Source organism: Dama dama, chromosome 9, assembly GCF_033118175.1.
Source record: "Dama dama isolate Ldn47 chromosome 9, ASM3311817v1, whole genome shotgun sequence".
NCBI classification, from domain to species: domain Eukaryota; kingdom Metazoa; phylum Chordata; class Mammalia; order Artiodactyla; family Cervidae; genus Dama; species Dama dama.
This window is the reverse complement of record NC_083689.1, coordinates 96,128,558-96,149,654: the sequence shown is the minus strand read 5'-3', so window position 1 is coordinate 96,149,654 and position 21,097 is coordinate 96,128,558. Positions and strand designations below refer to the sequence as shown.

Genomic DNA, 21,097 nt, shown 5'->3' with positions numbered 1-21,097 from the left:
AGGGAATAGACCAGGCAACCTGGACACCCTAAACTAGCAGGAGACTCCCCCACAAACACCCCCAAACCAGCCTGGCCAATGGCCGCCAGTGAGGCAAGCCCACCAGGCGTGACGTCAGGTGTGATTAAGTTGGCGCGTCACCTCGACGTCAGCCTCTCACCTCTCGGACGTCCCGTCCCGGGAGCTTAACTCCAGCGACTTTGAGCTCCGCCCCCGTGAGAGTGGGAGGCGGCCAATAAGGGCGGTCCTAAGGAGCCCCGGGGGCCAATGAGACGAGCCCGGGGCGGGGCGCGAGGCCGGGGGGCGGGGCGGGCGGCGGCCGTGGCCGCCGGAGGTCTGGCCTGCGCGCAGTATATGACAGTACGTCAGCAGCGGGATGGCCGTAGCTGTGGCGGCGGCTGCAGACGCCCGAGCAGCCGCGGCCGCAGTGGAGGCTGAAGCCCGAGCGGCGTCGGCGGCGGCACCCCGGGGAGTTTAAGATGGCGGCGGGGGGGGCGGCGGCGGCGGCGGCGGGCCTGCGGGAGGAGCAGCGTTACGGGCTGTCGTGCGGGCGGCTGGGACAGGACCACATCACTGTACTGCATGTGAAGCTCACCGAGACGGCGATCCGCGCGCTCGAGACCTACCAGAGCCACAAGGTGAGGCCGGGCGGCTGAGCCGGCCCGGGCTCGGACAGAGGGGAGAGGGCGTCCCCGGCCGCGCCGCCCCGTGTCCGACCTGGCGGCACCTGGCTCAGGGCCGGCGGAGCGGTGACTCGCCTCGGCTGCCGTCCGCGCGCGCCGCGGTGGGGCCGGGCAGGGCCGGGCGAGGGTGGCTGACGGCCGCCACCGTCCGGGGCCGGCCGGGCGCCGGGGCGTGTGGCCGGGGGAGGCGAGCGGGCGGGCGGGCGGCCCCTGGCGGCGGGGCCGAGGCCGCCGCAGCCCCTGAGTCGCGGGGACTTTCCGACGGCGCCCGCGGGGCTTTTCTAGCCTTTTCGGTCCCGCTGAGGGAGAGAGGCAACCAGGGAAGAGACGAGTGAAATGGCTTCTCTGCCCCCACGACGTTTGGGGGTGGATGGGGGGAGGGCAGCGTCCAGATACAGAACGGAGAGGACCGGCTGGCACTAGCCGTCCGCTTTTGGTGGGGTGAGGGGGGGAGTCCTAACCGTAGAGCCGCGGAGAGACCGGCACCCAGGCGCTCCGCGTGTGAAGGTGGGACACACACTTACCCGCAGGGACTTGGGGGCACACGGGCGGTCGCGTACGGGGCGTGGAGGCGTGGGTGGGGTGGGTGCCCACCGTGTACTCGCAGAGGCTGACACGGGCGCTCCGCGTCCGCGGGCGGAAGGGGGCACACCTTACACTTCGAGGGACTCGGGCACAGGGTCGCTTCGCGTTCCCAGAGAACCGGGGAGGCACACACACACACACACACACACAGAGCTCACCCGGGAGCAAGGACCTCGGTCCCCGAGAGAGGAGGATTCTCTGTGGCTCCTCATCCCCCAAAGACGCGTCGCTCGCGGCTGGGGCGGACTCATTGACCTAGAGAGAGACCGGGATCGGGGTGCGGGGCTTGGGGGAGGTGGTTACACTGCATTCTGGGCAGACTCGGGTGTCGCACCCCGCTCCGCCTTCCGGAGAGAGACCCGTGGACACAGACACACACACACACAACTCGAGCACAGCGAAGGCTCACAGATTCGGCGATTGGAGGAAAAACCAAGGAACGCGTTTGCAGGTTTTAAAACAAAAAAGTGAGAGAGAGGGTGGAAGGCACTGCCAAGGGACGCAGCAAGCGGAGTGCCTGGGGACGCCGTTTATGGCCATGCAGTACCGTGTGTGGGTGAGGGAGGCAGAGTGGACGCATCGTGAAAGGGAAGGCATAGATCATCTGAGAGACCGGTTAACAGTCGCTCCGAGAAGAGAGACATCCGTGGAGGAGAGAACCCGCAGGGCATCCCGACGAAGAGCCGAGCCCATGCCAAGGAAACGCGCACCGATTAACTGATCTCATAAAGCAGGCGCAGAGGCCGGGAGGACACCCGGACACACACAGTTGTTCAGATAAAAGTGGAGAAAGGAATTAACATTTGTTGAGCTCCCACTAGTGCCAGGCACTTTAAATGCTTCGAAGGAAGGCCCAGAGCCGTAAGCGAAACAGCAGGAGAGGTGTGAACCTGGGCCAAGGGAGACTTAACCTTCAGAGGCGCCCCCATACCTAAGGCTGCACGCAGTGGGAGGCACGCGGCTGTGCACCGCTTGAGAAGTGCCTGAACTCCCCTAACAGTGTACGTGTAAACAGCAGGAGACACTCAGGGACATGCCTGCAGATGGTACTCACAGATTGAGTAGGCGCATGAATGTACATTCCAGGGCATGTGTGTTACCCACCAGAGACTACAGGTGAAAAACCCTCAGACCGGGGAGTGGAGGGAGGAGGGCGTGCACAAGGAGAAGCCTTGCACACACCTGTGAAATCTCAGGGGGGGAAAAAGGTCTCAGGTATAACTGGGAAGTCGGTGTATACTCAGCAGTAGGAAGGGGAGGAAATAAAGAAAAACTGCTTGTGTCAGTAGCTACTCGCAGACAGGTGCATCTGCAGGGGAGAGAGCAGCGCCAGCATGGAGTGCGAGGCCCCGAGTGCGGGAAGCCAGATAGGCGGGCAGACAGTGGAGAGAAACTCAGCCCTGCAAGATGGAGAGATAAGTCTGTCTCTGTTCCTAGGGGAGGGCGTGGAAGGAATGACAAGAGGGAAGAAGGTAGGTCAGGGTATGTAAAGAGGAGAAAACGCTCAGAAACCGGAGAGGAAGGAGTCAGCCGGAGGAGGCCAACCTGCAGTCAGAAACAGACCCAGGGAGCAGATAACTGACACACAGGGGTGGGGAGGCATCTCTGGGGGCAGTGGTTCAGCCAGCCATCTTGGAGGACAACTGGCAAACCGTACAGCTGATTACAGCAAGACTGACAGACGCTGGATCAGAGGGAAGAAGCGGGTGGGTGAGGAGGCCACCCAGGGAAGGGGTGCTCCCCAGGGAGGCTGAGGCGACAGGAGCCCCCAGCGAGCCCTGACCTGCATGGCTGCTGGCACCCAAGAAGAGAGTGCTATTTGTTTTCCTCCCCTGGTTTATGCCTCCCACACCTTAGCGCTTCATGCTTGGGATTAAAGTTTAGAATGCTTTGAGTCCAAAAGCCCCCACATTTATATGCCTTTGTCTTAAGAAATAGCAGATCAAAAATTCTTCCAGCCCACTGCTTAGTTCTTGATTATTTATGTTCACTTTATAGGCAAAGGTACCAAAGTCAATGGCTTTCCTTACTCCTGACTACTTCTGTTGCCTATGAATATCATTACTGTCTGTTTCCATCTCTGTGTATGCAAATTAAGAGGTCTGGTCAGTCTGTACAGAGGCAGAGAAGGGAACCGGAGAAGACTTTTCCAAGCCCTTCTACCTTTCTGAGTGTAGTCCTTGGGTGCGTTTTCTTCTGGAAGGCTGGTAGTAAAAGTGGTAATATGCAGGGAGAGGAGGAAGAAATAAGCTGATCTGACGGTTATGGTTGGTCCCAGCCTCGTTTCTGACTTAACCAGTTCCATCCCCAGGCCTCACTGTCACTCTGGCCACGGAAACACTTTAAGGGACTTGGAAAAGCAGGAATCGGGGTAAGACTGGGAACTTCTGACAGCTGAAAAATGGTGTGTTTAGCCAAACCTCCCACAGGGCCCCTCCTCCTGACTCAGGCGGACGGGGGCTCCCCCATCACAGTAAAGTTGCCAGCAGTAGGCAGATGGCCCAGCTTTTATCCTCCAGGAGAATGATACATACTTGGTCTGTTACACTTTCCACCCTTATCAAAGTAGGGCTCCTTACTTTAAATTGTAGCTGCATTTGGAATTCTGTTCTCTCCTGGGGAGGAGGGGCAGGATAGCTTTAACCTCTCATGTGAAACTTTCCCTACCATTCCTGTACTTGATAGGAAGGTGCTTGATGCTTGACAAGTGGCCTCCCAAGTGTTGACCTATGCAAGGTTATGACTGTTATTCCTCCTCTTGTGATGACTTTCTAAGACCCAGAAACTTCAAGAGGTTAATTTCCTAAATTAAGCATCAGAGTTATTTTTATCCAGATTATTTTGTCCATTGGATTTTCCTAAATTAACCTACTTGACCTAAGACTTCAGGGAGGTACATTTAGGAATTTTAGGAAACTATGACTTAGGCTAAATACAGAAGTTCTCTAGATGTAATTGGGCAAGTATCTGAAATTATTAGAGTCCATGGAAACAGAATCTTTAATTGGAAACAATTCCTCACTGTTTCAAGACAAACAAACCTAATTGACCTTCATTACTCAAGTTTTCTATTTTTAGAGAAGAAATGAAAAATGCTATTTGGGAACCTTTTAAACAGAGATTAGGGTGGGGGATAGAGACATTGTGAGTTCAGGAATGGGAGTTATAGTTGGAGTAAATATCTCCTAGAAGTTGTTTTTCACTCAGTTTGCATACAGAAACAGTTTCCAGTTGATTATATACAAAAAAGTATTAATTGGAAAGTTATTTTCATGGTTTGCAGAATGAACTCAAAATACTGATACAGATATTCAGTATATATTGCAAAGCTACTTTTTCCCCCCATAGTTATTTTGAATGAAGTTACAAGTTACTAAACAAAATCACATATTACAACTTTATAGGCATTCTAATTCATGTCTGAATTTATGGTCTATATAATCCCTATACATTTTAAATGATTTAATTTAAATCCCTATACATTTAAATACATTTTATATGTTACTATAATTACATATTTCTCCCAGATATATCTTAAAAGTGTTTTAAATCAAACCCTAAAATTCTAAAGCTTATTTTAGCCAATTCCTTCAGTAATGTGTAGCTGGCTTTATTTTGACATTTGAGTAAGTCATTTTGCAGTAACAAAAACCTTATCAAAATATTGTTTTCAGAATCTGCCATTGCTGAGCCTGTTTTTTTTTTTTTTTTTTTTTTAATGTTTACTCAAAGTTTCAAAGGTGGTGGCTCAAATAATACTATCATGTTTGTCCAACTGTTACACAAAAGTCTTGCATAGATGCATCTCTAGGCAGGAGCCATTCATTCTCTGTGCCTGAGCATGAGAAAGGAGATGCTTTAAGGGTTCTGTTAATGCATTCTCTTGTCAAATCCAGTTATTGGCTTTAAATAAATTTTCCTGCTTTGATGAGTGTCTTCTAGGAAAATGATAGTGTTTTGAAAATGTGTACAAATACACTTATATTTAGTTTTGTATGAGGAATTCAGTCTCATTCAGTATTATCAGATTCTGTTATTTCTAATCAAAGCATAAAGTCTTATTTAAACCTCTGAAGTTACTGTCCTTCATCATAGTTCCCTTTAATGTGTTCCGTGATCTTATGAAATCACTCATCCCACAGGTCATGGGGTAGGAGATATCCTCTCCCCTCCTTTCTTTTTACCAAGTAAAGGTATTGGCGTTTGATCCGTCGTGGTTTAAGGCACAAAAAGACACATGCCTTACTTTTTCCTGTCTCTTCCTTTTTTGTGCCTGCCCTCAAACAATTCTGGATGTGTACGTATGTGTTCAATAATCTGCTGTTAATAAATACAGAAGGACCTGTTCTTAAGGGTACCACTCAAGCATCCAGACCTGCCAGCACAGAGCTGCCACTGTGCTGACATGTTTACTAAGTGAAACAATGAGGTTTGCCTTAGCAGAGTCCTTCTGTTGCAGTTTTTTCATATAGCCAATTTTAATTTAAATAGGTTAATCTTACTGACTTTAACTTAAACCCATCTTGAGGCTGAACTTGATCTGAAAAAGCTTTGTATCAAGTAAAGTCAAATCTGTGCCCCATTTTGCAATAAGTGAAAAGTTTATTCAGATGATCAGGTGTTCAGTGCAAAAAAGGGTGCTCCTCCTAGTGAAAAGCAGTGGCCAGATTGCCTGAAGGGATAGACAGGGAACCTTGACACCAGAATTGAGAAAGAAAGAACATATGTGAAGGATTGGAATGTGTTCAAGAAGAGAATTTAAAAGGAAAGGGGTGTAAAATTCTTGGAATGATTTACAGGAAAGCTTATCAAGGACAATCACCAGATCCAACCTTTCTATTTGCACTTGTTTTTTGAAAAAAAAAAAAAAAAACCAAAAAACTATGGAACCTGTGCTGGGTCATTTTTAACAATTTGCAGTGACTACAGAGAGGATCAGGAGCCTAGCATCAGAGTTCAGGCCAAGTATTTGCCAGTTTGGGTCAAATGTATTTGGAGTATTGAAGAAGATGTCCCTAAAATGTGATGAAATGGGCATTTCTTTGTGTAAGATGAGTAGAGTTTTAGAATAGAGAAGACAGCATGTGTATGCTCGCAGCACATTTGACTTGCCTGCATATCTCAGCTCCATAGGATGTTTCCCATGAGTTAATGCAGAAATCTAGAAAAGCAGGTCTGGAGTAGGATACAGTAAATTAATGACTGTCTCTACAGCTAAATTTAAGCTGAAAAAACATGGCATAGAAAAATCAGGTCAGATTTACCATGAAAATTGCTTTCTTTTCTTTCCCTCTCTCCCCTCCCCTCCTTTCGGTTTATCTGCCTATCTACAATTTTGGTTGTGGCCTTATGGCTCTTGATGGCCGTGTTAAATCTTTAGGAAAAACTGGTTTAAGGGCCTCCACTAATACTTTGCCTGCAAAGGCCAAACCTGGGATTTCACAGCTAGCAGTTTAATATAGGATATAAGAAGAGGGAATCTCATTAATTAGACTGTATGCCCCTTAAGGGTTTCCTAGGTCGTGCTAGTGATAAAGAACCCACCTGCCAATGCAGGAGACATAATAGATGCGCGTTCGATCCCTGGGTCAGGAAGATCCCCTGGAGGAGGGCATGGCAGTCCACCCCAGGATTGTTACCTGGAGAATCCCATGGACAGAGGAGCCTGGTGGGCTACAATCCATAGGGTTGCACAGAGTTGGACACAACTGAAGCAACTTAGCACACATGTATATGCTCCTTAAAGATTCATGAATCAAATTAGCACCTTGAATGGAACTCAGTAGTCAGAGCATTTGGCTACTAGTTTAATAACTAGGTTGTTAGACAGATAACATAAGTTTCTTTCTTGTTGGGGTTCCTATATGTTATTGGTCTAAACAGCAGCTTTGGATCTTAAAGGGCTTTAACAGGCAGAGACTAGATGAGGGAATCACATCTTCAGAAGGACAGGCAAGGAAGGGGCAGAAGTGGAAAAGCTAAATCAGGCTTTGAGAATTGCAAGGAAGACCCTGGTCCTTTACCCTCATGTTTGGCAGAAAATATAACTGGATTTAAGAGAGGAAAGGGAGACTGGAGCAGATTGGAGTTTACTCTGTCAAAACTGGGGAGACACTGATTAGAAAGTTGAGGTGATTGAGCTAATGCTTTAGGATTATTCTGGACTCTGTGCATGATCAATGTAAGATGCATCTGGAAGGAAGTAGACAAGTTAGGAAGAAGTACATGGTCAAGATCAGAGGAGTGGAATGTAAACTAGGAATACAGTGGGAGACAAGATACTATAGAGGAATAGAATCTATGGGATGTAACACCAGGTTTTATAAGAACAGGGTTGAATTGAAATTTCTAGCCATCAGCACTAGGAGGGTACCCTTAGTAGAGAAATTGGAAGCAGTGGGAGGGTAGGATAGGGTGAGGGAGAGAAAGTACCATATTCTTCACTCAGTCCTTTGTTTGGTGATGAGGAGACTTAGGTTTGATTAGCTGTTCTATATCTGAGAAGTATATTTGGGTCTAAGTCTAGACTAGAACAATGCCATACTATTTACACGTTTCAAACTTTTCCATTTGGGTGGAAATTTTGGGGATTGGTGATGTTTTGGGGGAAGTTGAAATTACTGGGTAGAAGAAATTTTGGTTCTGAACAGGTATTTTAAATTTTTGTTTGTATTTTTGTAGGCTCCCTTTATTCAATAACCTTCTATAAATTTCACTTAAGACTGTCATAGAGTACAGATAATATGAAAATTGAATTTGATTTTTACATGAAGATCAGACCTTCCGTGGTTTCTGTCCCAAGTAATTATTGAAACATTAAGTAACTCTATAATGTTCCTGGATTTACATTTCAAACATCATTTTAAAATGATTCCTAAAGGCCTTGAAAGGGTCAGTGTTTTTACTTCCAGATTACTTTCATTTCTGTTTCAATGTTTTTGATTCTTTTTGTTTGACAGTTTGTGAAAAACAAACTAAAAAATAATCATGAGTACATGAAGCTTTTGTTATACATATACATTGTCATACACTAGTTATGATCATTTGGTTCATGGTCCATAGAGATAACCTTGGCTAGAAGACTTTTCTCATGAACAGAGAGCTGGTACAAGGAAGGAACTAGGCTTGAATTTTCTAATAAGATTCTCTGAGATACTTTAGGATCTTACAGGATGCTTACCTGTAAACTTAAGTGTTAGCATATTTTTTAAAAAGACATTTACTTAGTATCATGGCTTTTGGTTTTCATTGCTGAAACTATGATGCCTCAGATAACCAGAAAACACATCCATGTGGTTAAAACTCAGTTGAAAAAAATGTTTTTCTTTAATAAAAGACTAAGAGGTAGGAGTAGGAATTATTTCTAGAACTATCAAATATTCATTTAGCCAATGTTTATCTTCTGACATGTGCAGGCATAGAACTAGGCACTGGATAAGTCAGTGATGGTCCCTGCCTTAAGAAAGTACTCATGTCTTAGTAGTCACAAGCAGACATTAAAATTAAATTAAAAAGTGCAATAAAGTCTGTGTGCAAGGGGACACCTAAAGAGAGAAAGATTAGTTGTGAATGGATCTGAGAAGTAGTGTTGCCTTTCTCATCTCCTATCCCCTGCCCAGCCCACTCCACTTGGGTTTTGTCTGTCACATCCCTGAGATTGCACCTGACTAGGTCCTTTGTTGTCAAATCCAGTGTCAAATCTCTCCGTTTCTGTCTTACCTGGGTATCACGCCATCCAGTTGACTGCTCTTTCCTGTTAGAAACACTTTCCTGGTTTTCCTCCCACTGCCCTGCCCATTCTCAGTCTCCTCTGCTGACGAGCCTCTGCTGGACTGGCCTGTGGAAGTTGGAGATCCTAGTTCCTTCCTCTCTTCACTTCCCTAGGGGAGCTTGTCTAGTCCTGAGGATTTAAATGTCATCTGTATGTTAATGACCTCCAAATGTTTATCTCCAGCTCCAACCTTCCTCTGTTTCCAGGCACCAATTTTCAACATCTCGTCTCTTTATCAAATTGTAAGAGGTTATCTCAAACGGAACAGTCCCAGACACAGTTCTCGATTTCATTCCTCAGACCTACATCTTTGTGACTGTTCCCCATTTCAGTACATGGCAGCACTTGTTCCCAGTTGCCTAGTAATTGACTGGTTTACCTTGATTTATCTCCTCTTTTCTTGACTTAATTGATCCTTACAGTAAGTTCTGTCATTCTTCAAATGAAATCTAACCTCATCCATCACCACCAGTCTACACCCAGCCAACCTCATCTCTCTTGAGGACCAGTGCCATGGACTTCCAGCTAGCCTCCAAGCTTCCACTCTTCCTCCAGGAGTCCATTCACTGTGCAGCAGCCAGAGTGACCTTTTTAAAACACTTAAGTGTGATCATGTCGTCTCCAAGTTTCAAGGTTTCTAATAGCTCCCTTTGTTGTAGATGCTTCATTTTATAAATTTCTAGTATTTTAAAAATAATACCCATCTTCTAATACAAGTTTATTTTACTGCTTCTCCTTATACCTTACTAGAGATCAGGATCACAAGGAACAAATCTTTATTTGTATTTATAGTCAGATTTGATGTATAAGTTTATTTACACAGTTATAAAGTCTACCTTAAGTTCTCTCTTTGAAAAAAGATGGGATATTATGCTTCAAATATTGTTATAAGGTCTGGTTCACAGTAACTAACTCTTCAGGCAGTTGTTCAGTTTGGATTTTTGCTTTCCATGTTCCTTTAAATAGTTGTATGAAATAGTAACATTTTAGACAATTTTTTTTTTCACTTTGGCCTACATCAGAGAGCTACAGTTTTCCAGAAACTCTTTAAAAACAAGGATTGTGTTAAATAGATCAGGGTTTTTTACTTCTCATTGCCCTTTTGATACTCTCCTTTATGTTTCATTCTTTTCCATGCTGTAATGGCTAGAAAAAAATTATTCTTTATTCCATATGCTCTTTAATACGGTTCTTCCAAAACTGCAGAGAACGAGTTTCTCCTATGTGTAAAGTTGGGTTGACTGGGAAAGCAAAATACCAGCTTTTGTGAAACTCTGATTCTCTCTTTCTCTTTGGGTCCAGGGTGGTGGTGGGGGCATTTAGTAAAAGATAGCTTTGGATTATCCTGAAATTTCACATTCATACTATCATTCTAAACATATTACCACCTTTGACAAGAGCTGAATATATTTTATTTCAGGATTAACTGTCTGATTTCCTGTGCTATATTCTGCTTTTGTTAGCCACTAAGTCATGTCTGACTCTTTGCACCCATGTACTGCAGCCTACCAGCCTCCTCTGTGCATGGAACTTTTCCAGGCAAGAATACTGGAGTGGGTTGCCATTTTCCTCTCCAGGGATTTTCTGCTTTAGCTCCATCTTTTTTTTTTTTTTTTTTCCCTTCCTCTTCTTTCCCTACCTAGAATTTTTCTTTTTTATTACCACGGTTAAAATTATAATTATTGAATAGTCTTTGGTTATTCTATCAGGTGACGATTTGAAGAGCAGAATTAAATGACTTCTTAAATTAAAGGATTATTACCGCAAGTTCTTGAAATAGTATAGTACCTCTTTAGGAAAGAAAGATGTATCTTAAACAAATCATATCCCAGGATAAGTCATAAATACTTTTTACTATTTACTTGCATAAGTGAAAACAAATTCAGGTGCCACCAGATATTTTCCTTAAGCTGTAGTGCAAAACCAAAACAGTGCTTCCCCCCAAAAGCTAGTTATTCCTATCAGTTCTTAATTCTCTAGCTTTCAGATATTTCACGTTTTATGTAACTGTTGTTAAGGAGGAGTTGGAGAACCTAACTTGTCTAGAGCAGTGGGCAAGAGCACAGTTCTTAAAGTGACACAGGCCAGAGTCTGAGCTCCAAGTCACTTTTTAAAGCTGTGCAACCTTATGCGATTTCACAGGGTTTTCTTGAGAAGTGCAGATAATAGTATCTACCCAACAAGGGTATTCTGAGAACTCCCAGAGGTGATAGTAAAAATGATTACACTGGCCTGACACATTTTAAGCATTCAATAAATAGTAACTAGGTAGCTATAATCATTTCCTAAAACAATCTCACTTAAAGCAGTCACCTGGTGCATAACCGTTTATAGAAAGTTTTCTGGTTTTGACAAAGTTCCAAAGTTATATTTGACTTTGGAATTTTTTCTTTTTGCACTGTCTCTACCATGACTTACAATATGGCTTGGGTACTCAGATAAAAAGCAAAGTATTTAATAAATACCTATTGGTTAATTTTAAATAATCCAAGAAGTAACTTGAGTCAAAGCTCCATGATGGGTGCAGAAGGGAAACTGAAGGTATTTCAAGTATATCTCTAACCTTAGAGAATAAAGTTAGACCTCTATAATGTGTTTCTTAGAGAAATCACTCTTTTCTAGGCCAGAAGTCTATTTCTTATGGTTGTATGTTGACAAAACCAAAAGTGGTTGATAAAGTAAAAGTAACCATAGATTTAATTTGTCCTGAGGGATGAGCAATATGTAAACAATCAAGAGATGTTTGTAACAACTTTTATAGAATAACTCTCTTCTTGTGGTGGTGGTTTAATCACTAAGTTGGTCTGACTCTTGCGACTCCATGGACTGTAGCCCACCAGGCTCCTCTGTCCCTGGGATTTCCCAGGCAAAAATACTGGGATAGGTTGCCATTTTCTTCTCCAGGGGATCTTCTGGACCCAGGGATCAAACCCATGTCTCCTGCATCTCAGGTGGATTCTTTACCACTGAGCAACCAGGGATTCCCTACTCTCTTTTTATTTAATCCCCAAAGAAACCAGAGCCTTGCCCCTTCTCTTCTTCTCTGAAAGAATCCTATCAGGAATTTAAATTACTGGGACTGCCCTGGTGGTCCACTGATTAAGATCCACCTGCCAATACAGGGGACATGGGTTCAATCCCTGGTCTGGGAAGATCCTACAGGCCCAGAGGAACTAGGGCCTTACACCACAACTAGAGAAGAGCCCCTACTCACCACAACCTGAATGTGACAACAAAGACCCAGCACAGCCAAAAATAAATTAAAATTTTAAAGAAGAAATTAAAATTACTCAGTACAATTAAGATTGCATAGTAAAATTACTTAGTAAATTACATATTACTTTTACAGTCCTGATATATTGCGAGGAATAGTCCCTGGGAATAAGTGGACATAGATTTCTTTAGTCATAGAGCAGTTTTTGTTGCAGTAGTTGGCTTATTATAATGGCAGTTTTCAAGAACATAACTAAACTTTTGAGCATTTTAGTATTGTCTACACTTTTATTCTAAGCTTAAGAATGCCCTGCATTCCCTGAGAAATAAATAAGAGGGTTAATTCAAGGAACTCTAAAAGCAGTGAACCAAATAAGAGTTGAACAGAATCTTTTGACTACAAAGCATCACCTTTATCAGGTGGTTGAAGCATTTTTTTATCAAAAGGGGTTACCCTAGTCAGTACCAGTCTGCATTGTGTTTCTTGGCTGGACGAAGAGACCAGATCACTATCTTATTTATAACTCAACTACTATTCAGTTAAACTATAGAGTTACTTGATTTTCAAAAGAGCTACTTGCTGCAAATATTTAATTAAAGCTAAAAATCAAAAGTTGAAGTCCTGCTGAAATTCCATTTGTAATGGAAATGTACTTAGTAAGTTAAACATCACTGTAAAACATGCCATATCATATTTGGCCACCTGTAATTACTTTATCTTTTAAAACTGGATTGCATTTTAAAATATACAGTGAGTTGAGGTTATGTTTGTGTAGTTAAAATTAGGCTAAAAAGATTTAGATGAAAAAGGAATGTGCTTGAGACATATAATGGTATTGACTTTTAGAACTTATTCCTGGTCCCTTTGCTATTAACACGGTAGTCAGATGCATAAAAAGTGGTATAGCATTCTAGCTGTCTCTCGTTGCTATAAAAAAAAAAAAGAAAAAATTCAAGAACTATAGTACCTAACATCTTCTTGTCTAAAATTGGGATTAAAATTAATAATGGATTTAAGGCTCTCATATATTTTTCTCTTCTAGCTTGTTAGATATCTTAAAAGAGTTTATCAGTAACAGTAATCCCAGTTTATTATGTTTAGATAAACACCCACAACTACTCCATGGATGAGGGTTTTATTTTTTCAATAAAAAATGTTAACACAATATTTATATATGCTCCTTTACTATGCATGGTCCTTACAAGGGAGAAAAAAGAAAAAACTAATTTTTTTAAAGTTTTTATTTAGTTAGAAATGGAGCCTTGAAAATTGCAGTGATTTTATGAAATTCATTTTCCTTGGAAACAAAGTGCCAGAAGAGCTGAAGGAGCATTTAAGTGCCTTTACATGTTCAGGGCAGGGAGAGAACCTATTACAGAGGCAAGAGAAGGAAAGGGTTCCGTATTTGCGATTCAGAAAGCAGGATTTGAGGTCCAGCTCTGCCAACCAGTGGCTGGGTGATCTCAAGCAATGAACTCTGCCTGTTGGAGACTCACTTATCTCCCTCTGAAACAGGAGGTGATGATGCCTTCCTCCCGCCCACAGCTGGTTTTAGAAGGCCTCAGTTGAGGCTATGGGTATAAAAATGCTCTGTACATTACAAAAGTATGTAAACAAGAACAAGTTGTCATTTTTGTTGAGGCTTCAAGTAATACAGCTAGAACTCTAAGCATATCAGGAGGTAAGGTTCTGAATGCAAGTCATCAGGCAAAAGGTTGGGTAATGTCAAAATTACTCTTGAAAGTTCAAAGTTGATGTCCAGCATAGTGGTGGTGTTTGTGCTATACAACCCCAAGTAGTAAAGTAAATGATGTGTATAGTTGGATACTGCACATATAAAGAGACCATAGCCAACATGATGTTATAATACATTTTTTAGCATAATGCATATAAGTACTTGTAAGTTAAATATGTGTTAGACTCTTCTGTAACATAACAACCAGGAGTAAGACAACTTATGCAAAAATACCCCTCAGTGTCATGGTACCACAGACACAAGCATCTGGAGAAACAATAGCTAGTGGTAGTTAAAGTGGGTGTAGTTCAGCGTGAGTAAAATGGTGGCAGTAGTATTTTGTTTGGTGAGGAAATGTTTAACATTTTAAAATGTGAGTCCTTTCTCAGTTGGGCATTCATCCCCCAGGTATTCACCACTCCTTGTTGCTTTACATCCTGTCTCTTTCACACTTACCTGAGTCTTTGATTCCTGATTCAGGCAAAGGAAAGCCTAGCTGAGGAAATTAATCTTAAACTTGAATGTTAAGTGATTAATGTGGATTGGCAAAGTAGTGTTAGGGGAGTTATGCCAGGTTGAAGGAACAGTTAGGAAGTAGAAATAGAGAGGAAATTGTTTACAAAACAAAGAGACTGAAAAATGTTAACAGTGCTGAGCCACATTTGGGAAATGAAAGATGAGACTGGTTTGTCCTGTAGTTGGAGCATCTGCTTTCTGTGTGAGGAGTTTGTTTTGCTTTGATAGAACCCACTGCAAAGTGGTATCTGAGAAAGCTTCTGCTAGCTATTTGAATGAGGAACATTTGGAAGGAACTGAAGGAAGGGAAGAATCGATGCTTTTGAACTGTGGTGTTGGAGAAGACTCATGAGAGTCCCTTGGACTGCAAGGAGATCCAACCAGTCCATCCTAAAGGAAATCAGTCCTGAATGTTGATTGGAAGGACTGATGCTGAAGCTGAAACTCCAACACTTCGGTCACCTGATGGGAAGAACTGACTCATTGGAAAAGACCCTGATGCTGGAAAAGATTGAAGACAGGAGGAGAAGGGGACGACAGAGGATGAGATGGTTGGATGGCATCACTGACTCGTACATGGATTTGAGTAAACTCTGGAAGTTGGTGATGGACAGGGAGGCCTGGCGTGCTGCAGTGCATGGGGTCGCAAAGAGTCGGACACGACTGACGACTGAACCGACTGACTGGAGGGGAGGAAGGCCTTTGTTTAGGTGCTGGGTAATAGGGGCCTGGAAGCAGCCTAGGAACTTTCAAAGTAGAAACTGAGCTTAATTTGAGGGTGTCTGGGGCATGCGTGTGTATGCATGCTCAGTTGCTTAGCCGTGTCTGACTCTTTGCCACCCCATGGACTGCTGCCTTCCAGGTTCCTCTGTCCATGGGATTCTTCAGGTGAGAATACTGGACTGTCATTTCCTCCTCCAGAGCCTGGGGCAGGTTGGCCCCAAATGATGATTGAGAGCCCTGAGCCACCTTTACTTCGTGTGTGTGTGTGTGTGTGTGTGTGTGTGAGAGAGAGAGAGAGAGATACTCAGACCTTCAGCACAATTTTATCCTTTCTCGGGAATGTCTGCTCATTCCACCATCTCCTGTTGGCTCCAAATGAAGTCATACTAATTTAAGCCTTTATCACCAGAGTGTTCCTAAATAAAACATCCCCTGGAGCTGATATCTAATCCTTTTCCCTAGCGATTCCTCCCTGTCTATCTTTCTTACACATGACTGAAAGAGCTGCTTTCCCTGAAGCAATTTCTTTTAGGAACTCACTTTCTTATTCCAAAAATCAGAAGAGCCTCCAATCATTTATCCTGTCAAAGGCAAGACTTAAAGGCCATCCCTAAAGGAGTAATGGAGGGAATTAGGGTAGGGCTAGTTCACAGGGTGATAAACCTTTTGAAATTCTGAGGTTGGAAATTTCAATTACTGTCCTATTTATGCAGTAGTGGATAGAAGTTAAAACTGAAGACACATTTTGAGGTTAAGAAGAGATTAGCCAGGGATCACTAGGTCCAGTTCTCGTTCTTATGTCCTGTTTCACATGTGAAAGGACGCTGCACACACCCAGAGACCTGCCCTCCATCCGCACACCACCCATTCCTGTCTCCTTGCTCTTTTGCTTAGGGCACTCCTTTTCCTTGGAGTTTGTTTTTTCAGAATTGCTAAAAAAAAAAAAAAAAAAAAAAAGATCCATCTTTTCCATGAGCCTTTTCTCTTTTCTAGTATCTCTTCTAACCCGTGTTTTTCTCCTTTTTGAGAATCCTTACTGCACCTCCCAGCAGCAGTTAACCTAATATTTAATTATTTTCAAATGTTCTTTAACTAAAAAGTGAATTCTATGCATAAAGGAGCAAGCCCCCAAACTTTTGGATCTGCCATAGCAGATGTGTGTGGAGCCCAAGATAGTAGGAAAAAAGGAGTATGGCAAAACAGGAAGATTGAGTCCTAGATTATGGTCCCAGCTTAGTTATTAATGGGACACATGGCCCATTGTGGTTATATAGCGGGAGGTAGGTGGGTAGCAACTGGATTATCTCTGGATTTGGAATTCTGGGATTCTAGTAGTGTGTGAATGCCTAAGTAAATGTGGTGAGAGGAGAAGGAAAAGAGACTCTTAGGTTAAATTTACGGTTGTGAGTCTGGAGAACCACAAAGAAGCACCCTGGCCGGAAAGTAGGAAAGAGGTGCCAGTTTGGTGAGGGGCAGCGGCAGTTTGTTGTAGTTTAGTCGCTCAGTCTGTCCAACTCTCTTGCAACCTTGCAGACTGTAGCCCACCAGGCTCCTCTGTCCATTGGATTTCCCAGGCAAGAATACTGGAGTGGGTTGCCATCTTCTCCTCCAGGGGATCTTCCCGTCCCAGGGACCCAACCAGCATCTCCTGGACGGCTTGGCAGGCAGATTCTTTACCACTGAGCCACCAGGGAAGCCCTAGGGGTAGTTTGCTGCTGCTGCTGCTGCTAAGTCACTTCAGTCGTGTCCGACTCTGTGCGACCCCTTAGACGGCAGCCCACCAGGCTCTGCTGTTCCTGGGATTCTCCAGGCAAGAACACTGGAGTGGGCTGCCATTTCCTTCTCCATAGGGGCAGTTTAGTGTTTGCCAGTTTTACTGTCTGAGAGTTTGTGGTGCAAATATCCTAGGCAAGTGCTAAGTTGCAAGTTTTGGAGGAATGCCAAGTTGAGGAATCCTGAAGAGATTCAGAGTCATCACCAGACAGACAGGGTGAGCCTCCAGGACAGAGTAGATGTAGCAAGAGGAAAGTAAGTGAGGGCCCTAGCTTTTGAAATAAAAGGCATGATCAGAGAGCTAGGAGGACAGGCGTCTCCAAGTGTAAGGTAGCTGTGATATCCAGTGGAGAAGTGAGCAGTTTGAAAGCTGAGGAAAGTTAGCATTTGTTTGACCAAGAAGAATTGATGAACTTGATAAAGAAGTTCAAATTCAAGTGGTGAGCTGAAGATAACCTTCCTTCAAGGAGTCAGGGAGGAAAGTGTCTTCAGCCTCAGAAGAAATGTTTAGGGTTTGGGATTTGAAGAGAGAGCAGGAGGTGGGGCTGATTGAAGTATTCTGAGATCTAGAACCGGGACCTCTGTTGCCTAAACTGGAGGACCACCTACTTCCCCAGGTGAAGGGAGCCTCCCCAGGGCTTCTGCAGGCAAGCTGCCATTACTTCTGGTAGAGGATTAGCTGTGAAATGTACGTTTGGGTGAGGCTTTCTCCCTCTAAGGAAATTCAAATTAGCATTAATCTGTATTTTATATTTTCATAAAAGGCCATGAATTAGAATGAATCACTACAAAAAATTATCTCCCACACCAAGAAATAAACTTGGTCAACCAGTAGTACTTTGATCCTGCTAATAAGTCTAAAGTTAAATTATCTTTATGGTGGTAGAACAATGGTAATAGTGTCTACTATGTTTTCTCCAAGATGTTTATCTATTTTTATAAATAATAACAGGACGGTTAATGCTACCACTTGATTTTATATTCCAATGATCTATCTTTTAAAGTACTTATCCTTTCCTTATTTCTCTCTGGTTTACTGTGATACTGATCACTAAACTTCAATCTGCAGTTTGGGGACGTAACTGATAGCAGTGGTTAATGTGGAGTGGCAAGGGAGGGGCACATGGGTGCCTCTGTATTCTTCTTTAAGGTAGAGTTGAGACCAGAAACCACTGCTTTTGTTTTTGTGCATTGAATTTGGATATGAGGGTATGAAAAATAGCTGATGTGTTACTATTAAAATGTTATCCAAATCTGATTTCCCCATGAATTTCTGTTACCAGTTTGGGAGAGCATTCCCATAGTAGTAAACCAGTCCCATACTGGTGATTTTGGGTACAGGAAATTATACCTGAGACTATGGTAGATATTTACAATTACAGCTTTTCTTTTAAATACATAGCTCTATGAGAAAATATAAAAATTTAGGAAGAGGACAAAGCTCATAATAAAACATTGTTCTAGAAATTATATTCGCCTGATGAAAAGCTTATGATGGAACTGGCTACTTGTTTGACCCTCAACTAAACACTCATCTCTGGTAAAGTGTGAGAAAATGAAGGAAGGAGAGGGTGGGATACATGGACAGAGTAACTGAAAACCTACATTACCATGTGGAAAGTAGACAATAGGAATTTGCTGTATGAACTCAAACCAGAGCTCTGTATCAAACAGCCCAGAGGGTGGGATGGGGAGGGAGCTGGGAGGGCGGGGGCAGAGGTGTGCCTATGGCTGATTCGAGTCGGTGTCTGGCAGAAACCAACACAACACTGTAAAGCAATTATCCTTCAATTTTAAATAAATTTAATTTTTTAAAAATGTGAGAAAATGGAAACCACAGTTCATCCTCAAATGTTTTAATTTTATACTAGCATCCTGTTAAGGTTTTGCAAGGTTCCTTTAATTATCTCTAGCTTTCCTCCACCTCTTTAAAAAAATATATCAAGAAACTAAGCAAGAATATTTTTTTTAATGTAAAATTGAATTAGTACACTAATCATTTTTTGCCAAATCATGTTAGTCATTTTCAAAGATCTGATGAGCTACACTGCCAGAAGATCCCTCAGTTGTGCTGTCAATGGTAGTGCGGTGTCATTTATCAAGACATCTTAATATAATGACATATAAACCCAAGTATGTAATGGAAGGATTTTCACAGACTATGGCACTGATCAGGTGCATAGACTTAAAGTTTAAACGTTTAGTTATGTGTCCAGTAACCAAGTTTGATCTGTTTGTTTCTTATGTTTCTTTTAATAGAATTTAATTCCTTTTCGACCTTCAATTCAATTCCAAGGGCTCCAAGGGGTGAGTACTCTAATTTAGCAAAAAATCTAATCTTACACAGTATTATATTTAAATCTTAAAATTTGTTTTCACCTGTGCCTCTTAATATATTAATGTTGATCATATTTTGTGAACTTTGTGACTAAATGAAAATTTATGATACTTTTAAGACTTGAGTTATCTTCTTGATTTATTTCAAAAGTAATTCAGATACAGATGTTGAGAGTTGTTATTTCCAAGTCATAGCTATTTGATCTTTTAACCTTTTTTTGAACTGTAACATACATCATAGTGTTAAGAGATTATATTTTATTTACCACAATTAAGCAACTGAAAAGAATCATTAATTTTAGGCAAGTTATGACTGTGATTATTGTTAATATGAACAAACTTTTGTTGTCTATAGACTTTATTTCTTTGATTGTACATACTAAGAAATAAAATGTATATATAGAAAATTGAGTTTTTCCAGTACACAGAATAAACAAAGTATTGTCTGTTCCATTGCTGCACTTGAAAGTGTAATAAGTGATAACCCCTAATAAAATGGACCTATGAATTTTGTATTTGTAATAGATGATAAACTTCACAGGAGTAGTGTCAATATTATTTCATAATTACTATTATTACTATTTAATATTAATAAAATGGTAGACTCAATCATTCCTTCACTTAAATTAACATGCATTTCTAAATTTGTCTCTAATACTATCCATAGTGTGGAGATTTGGACTATCTGTAAATGTATTTTAGAGCTGTAGTGAAAAGGCAACCTGAGGGGGGAAGATCCTATTCCTGCTTATTATAAATCTATATGCTTGAGAATTTTTATGTCACAAAATGCAGAAATTCAATGTGTATAAGTACAATCTTTTTAAACTTCATAACTTGATAACACTTCAGGAATCAAGAGATTAATTGTATCATTCAGCACCAACTAAGAGTACTTCTAAATCTTGTGAAATGCTAACTTGAAGGAGATGTTTGTGTGTGGATGTTAGAGGTTTGCTTCAGCTTTATAATGAAGTCCTCTTTTTTTCTCCCCCAGTAACTGAGTGTTCATGAATGGGATCCTAATGGGAACAATTGTTCTTCTGAATTTTGTTTTATAGCTTTTTAGATGATCTTTACTGCATGCTGATTCTGTCTTGAGGTATTAGTTTTGGTTGTTCACTTAAGGCTTCTTGAATTTTCTTACAAATTTCAGTGGCATCAATAACATCTGAGTGGATGTTCTAGAGGCAGGGATTCCTAAGCTCGCCCGGGCTGCCCATTTCAGTGAAGGGTTACCTGGGTAGAGAGGACAGTACTCAGGGGAGAAGAGGAGGGTTTGAAGAGGAGGTCTTTCTCTCCCTAGCAGCTGACAGCTTGTTTGGTGTCTGCTTCTTCCCTCTTCCCATAATTCTCCCACTTGGGAAGTGGAGGCCAGGGAAATGCAAGTGAAGGATATTTTCTTAGGAGGGACTAGGTTAAACTGAATAATGAGGAACCAATATGTGCAGGCTTCCAAGCTCTTGATTCAGAAATGTAGGTTTTAGCAGTCTCAGAAGGAATATGGCTTGTATGGCATACCTGTTACCTCCAGGCCCTAGGCACCATTACAAAGCAGGCAGTTTCTATTTGAAACTTCGGCCCTCCTTTTCTGAAATCTGCTACCCACCTCCCCCAAACTTTCCTAGTATTCTAGGCTTCCCCAGTTTATCTTTGCAAGCTCCCTTCTCTCTTCCTACCCTATTGTCTGAGAGGAGTTCACTGATAAAAGTAATTTAGGTATAAATAACTGATGGGTTTAAATCTTAATGGGCATTTGA

General features: G+C 42.4%; 1 protein-coding gene and 1 long non-coding RNA gene across 3 annotated transcripts in view; one reads left to right on the top strand and one right to left on the bottom strand.

Annotated features, from left to right (window-relative positions):
* Nucleotides 1-1,568, bottom strand: part of LOC133062698 (uncharacterized) — a 340,159-nt gene extending 338,591 nt beyond the window's left edge. Inside the window, exon 1 of the long non-coding RNA XR_009694238.1 lies at nucleotides 1,427-1,568. This is a non-coding gene — a long non-coding RNA (uncharacterized LOC133062698). The remainder of the gene's footprint in view (nucleotides 1-1,426) is intronic.
* ELL2 (elongation factor for RNA polymerase II 2) overlaps nucleotides 366-21,097 on the top strand; it is a 71,509-nt gene continuing 50,777 nt past the window's right edge. The window contains exons 1-2 of one of the 2 annotated variants that reach the window (XM_061152049.1): nucleotides 366-638; nucleotides 19,260-19,307. In XM_061152049.1, coding sequence (XP_061008032.1) covers nucleotides 480-638; nucleotides 19,260-19,307 — 207 coding nt within the window. In that variant the 5' untranslated portion in view covers nucleotides 366-479. The remainder of the gene's footprint in view (nucleotides 639-19,259; nucleotides 19,308-21,097) is intronic. The other variant, XM_061152050.1, reaches the window with a different exon arrangement.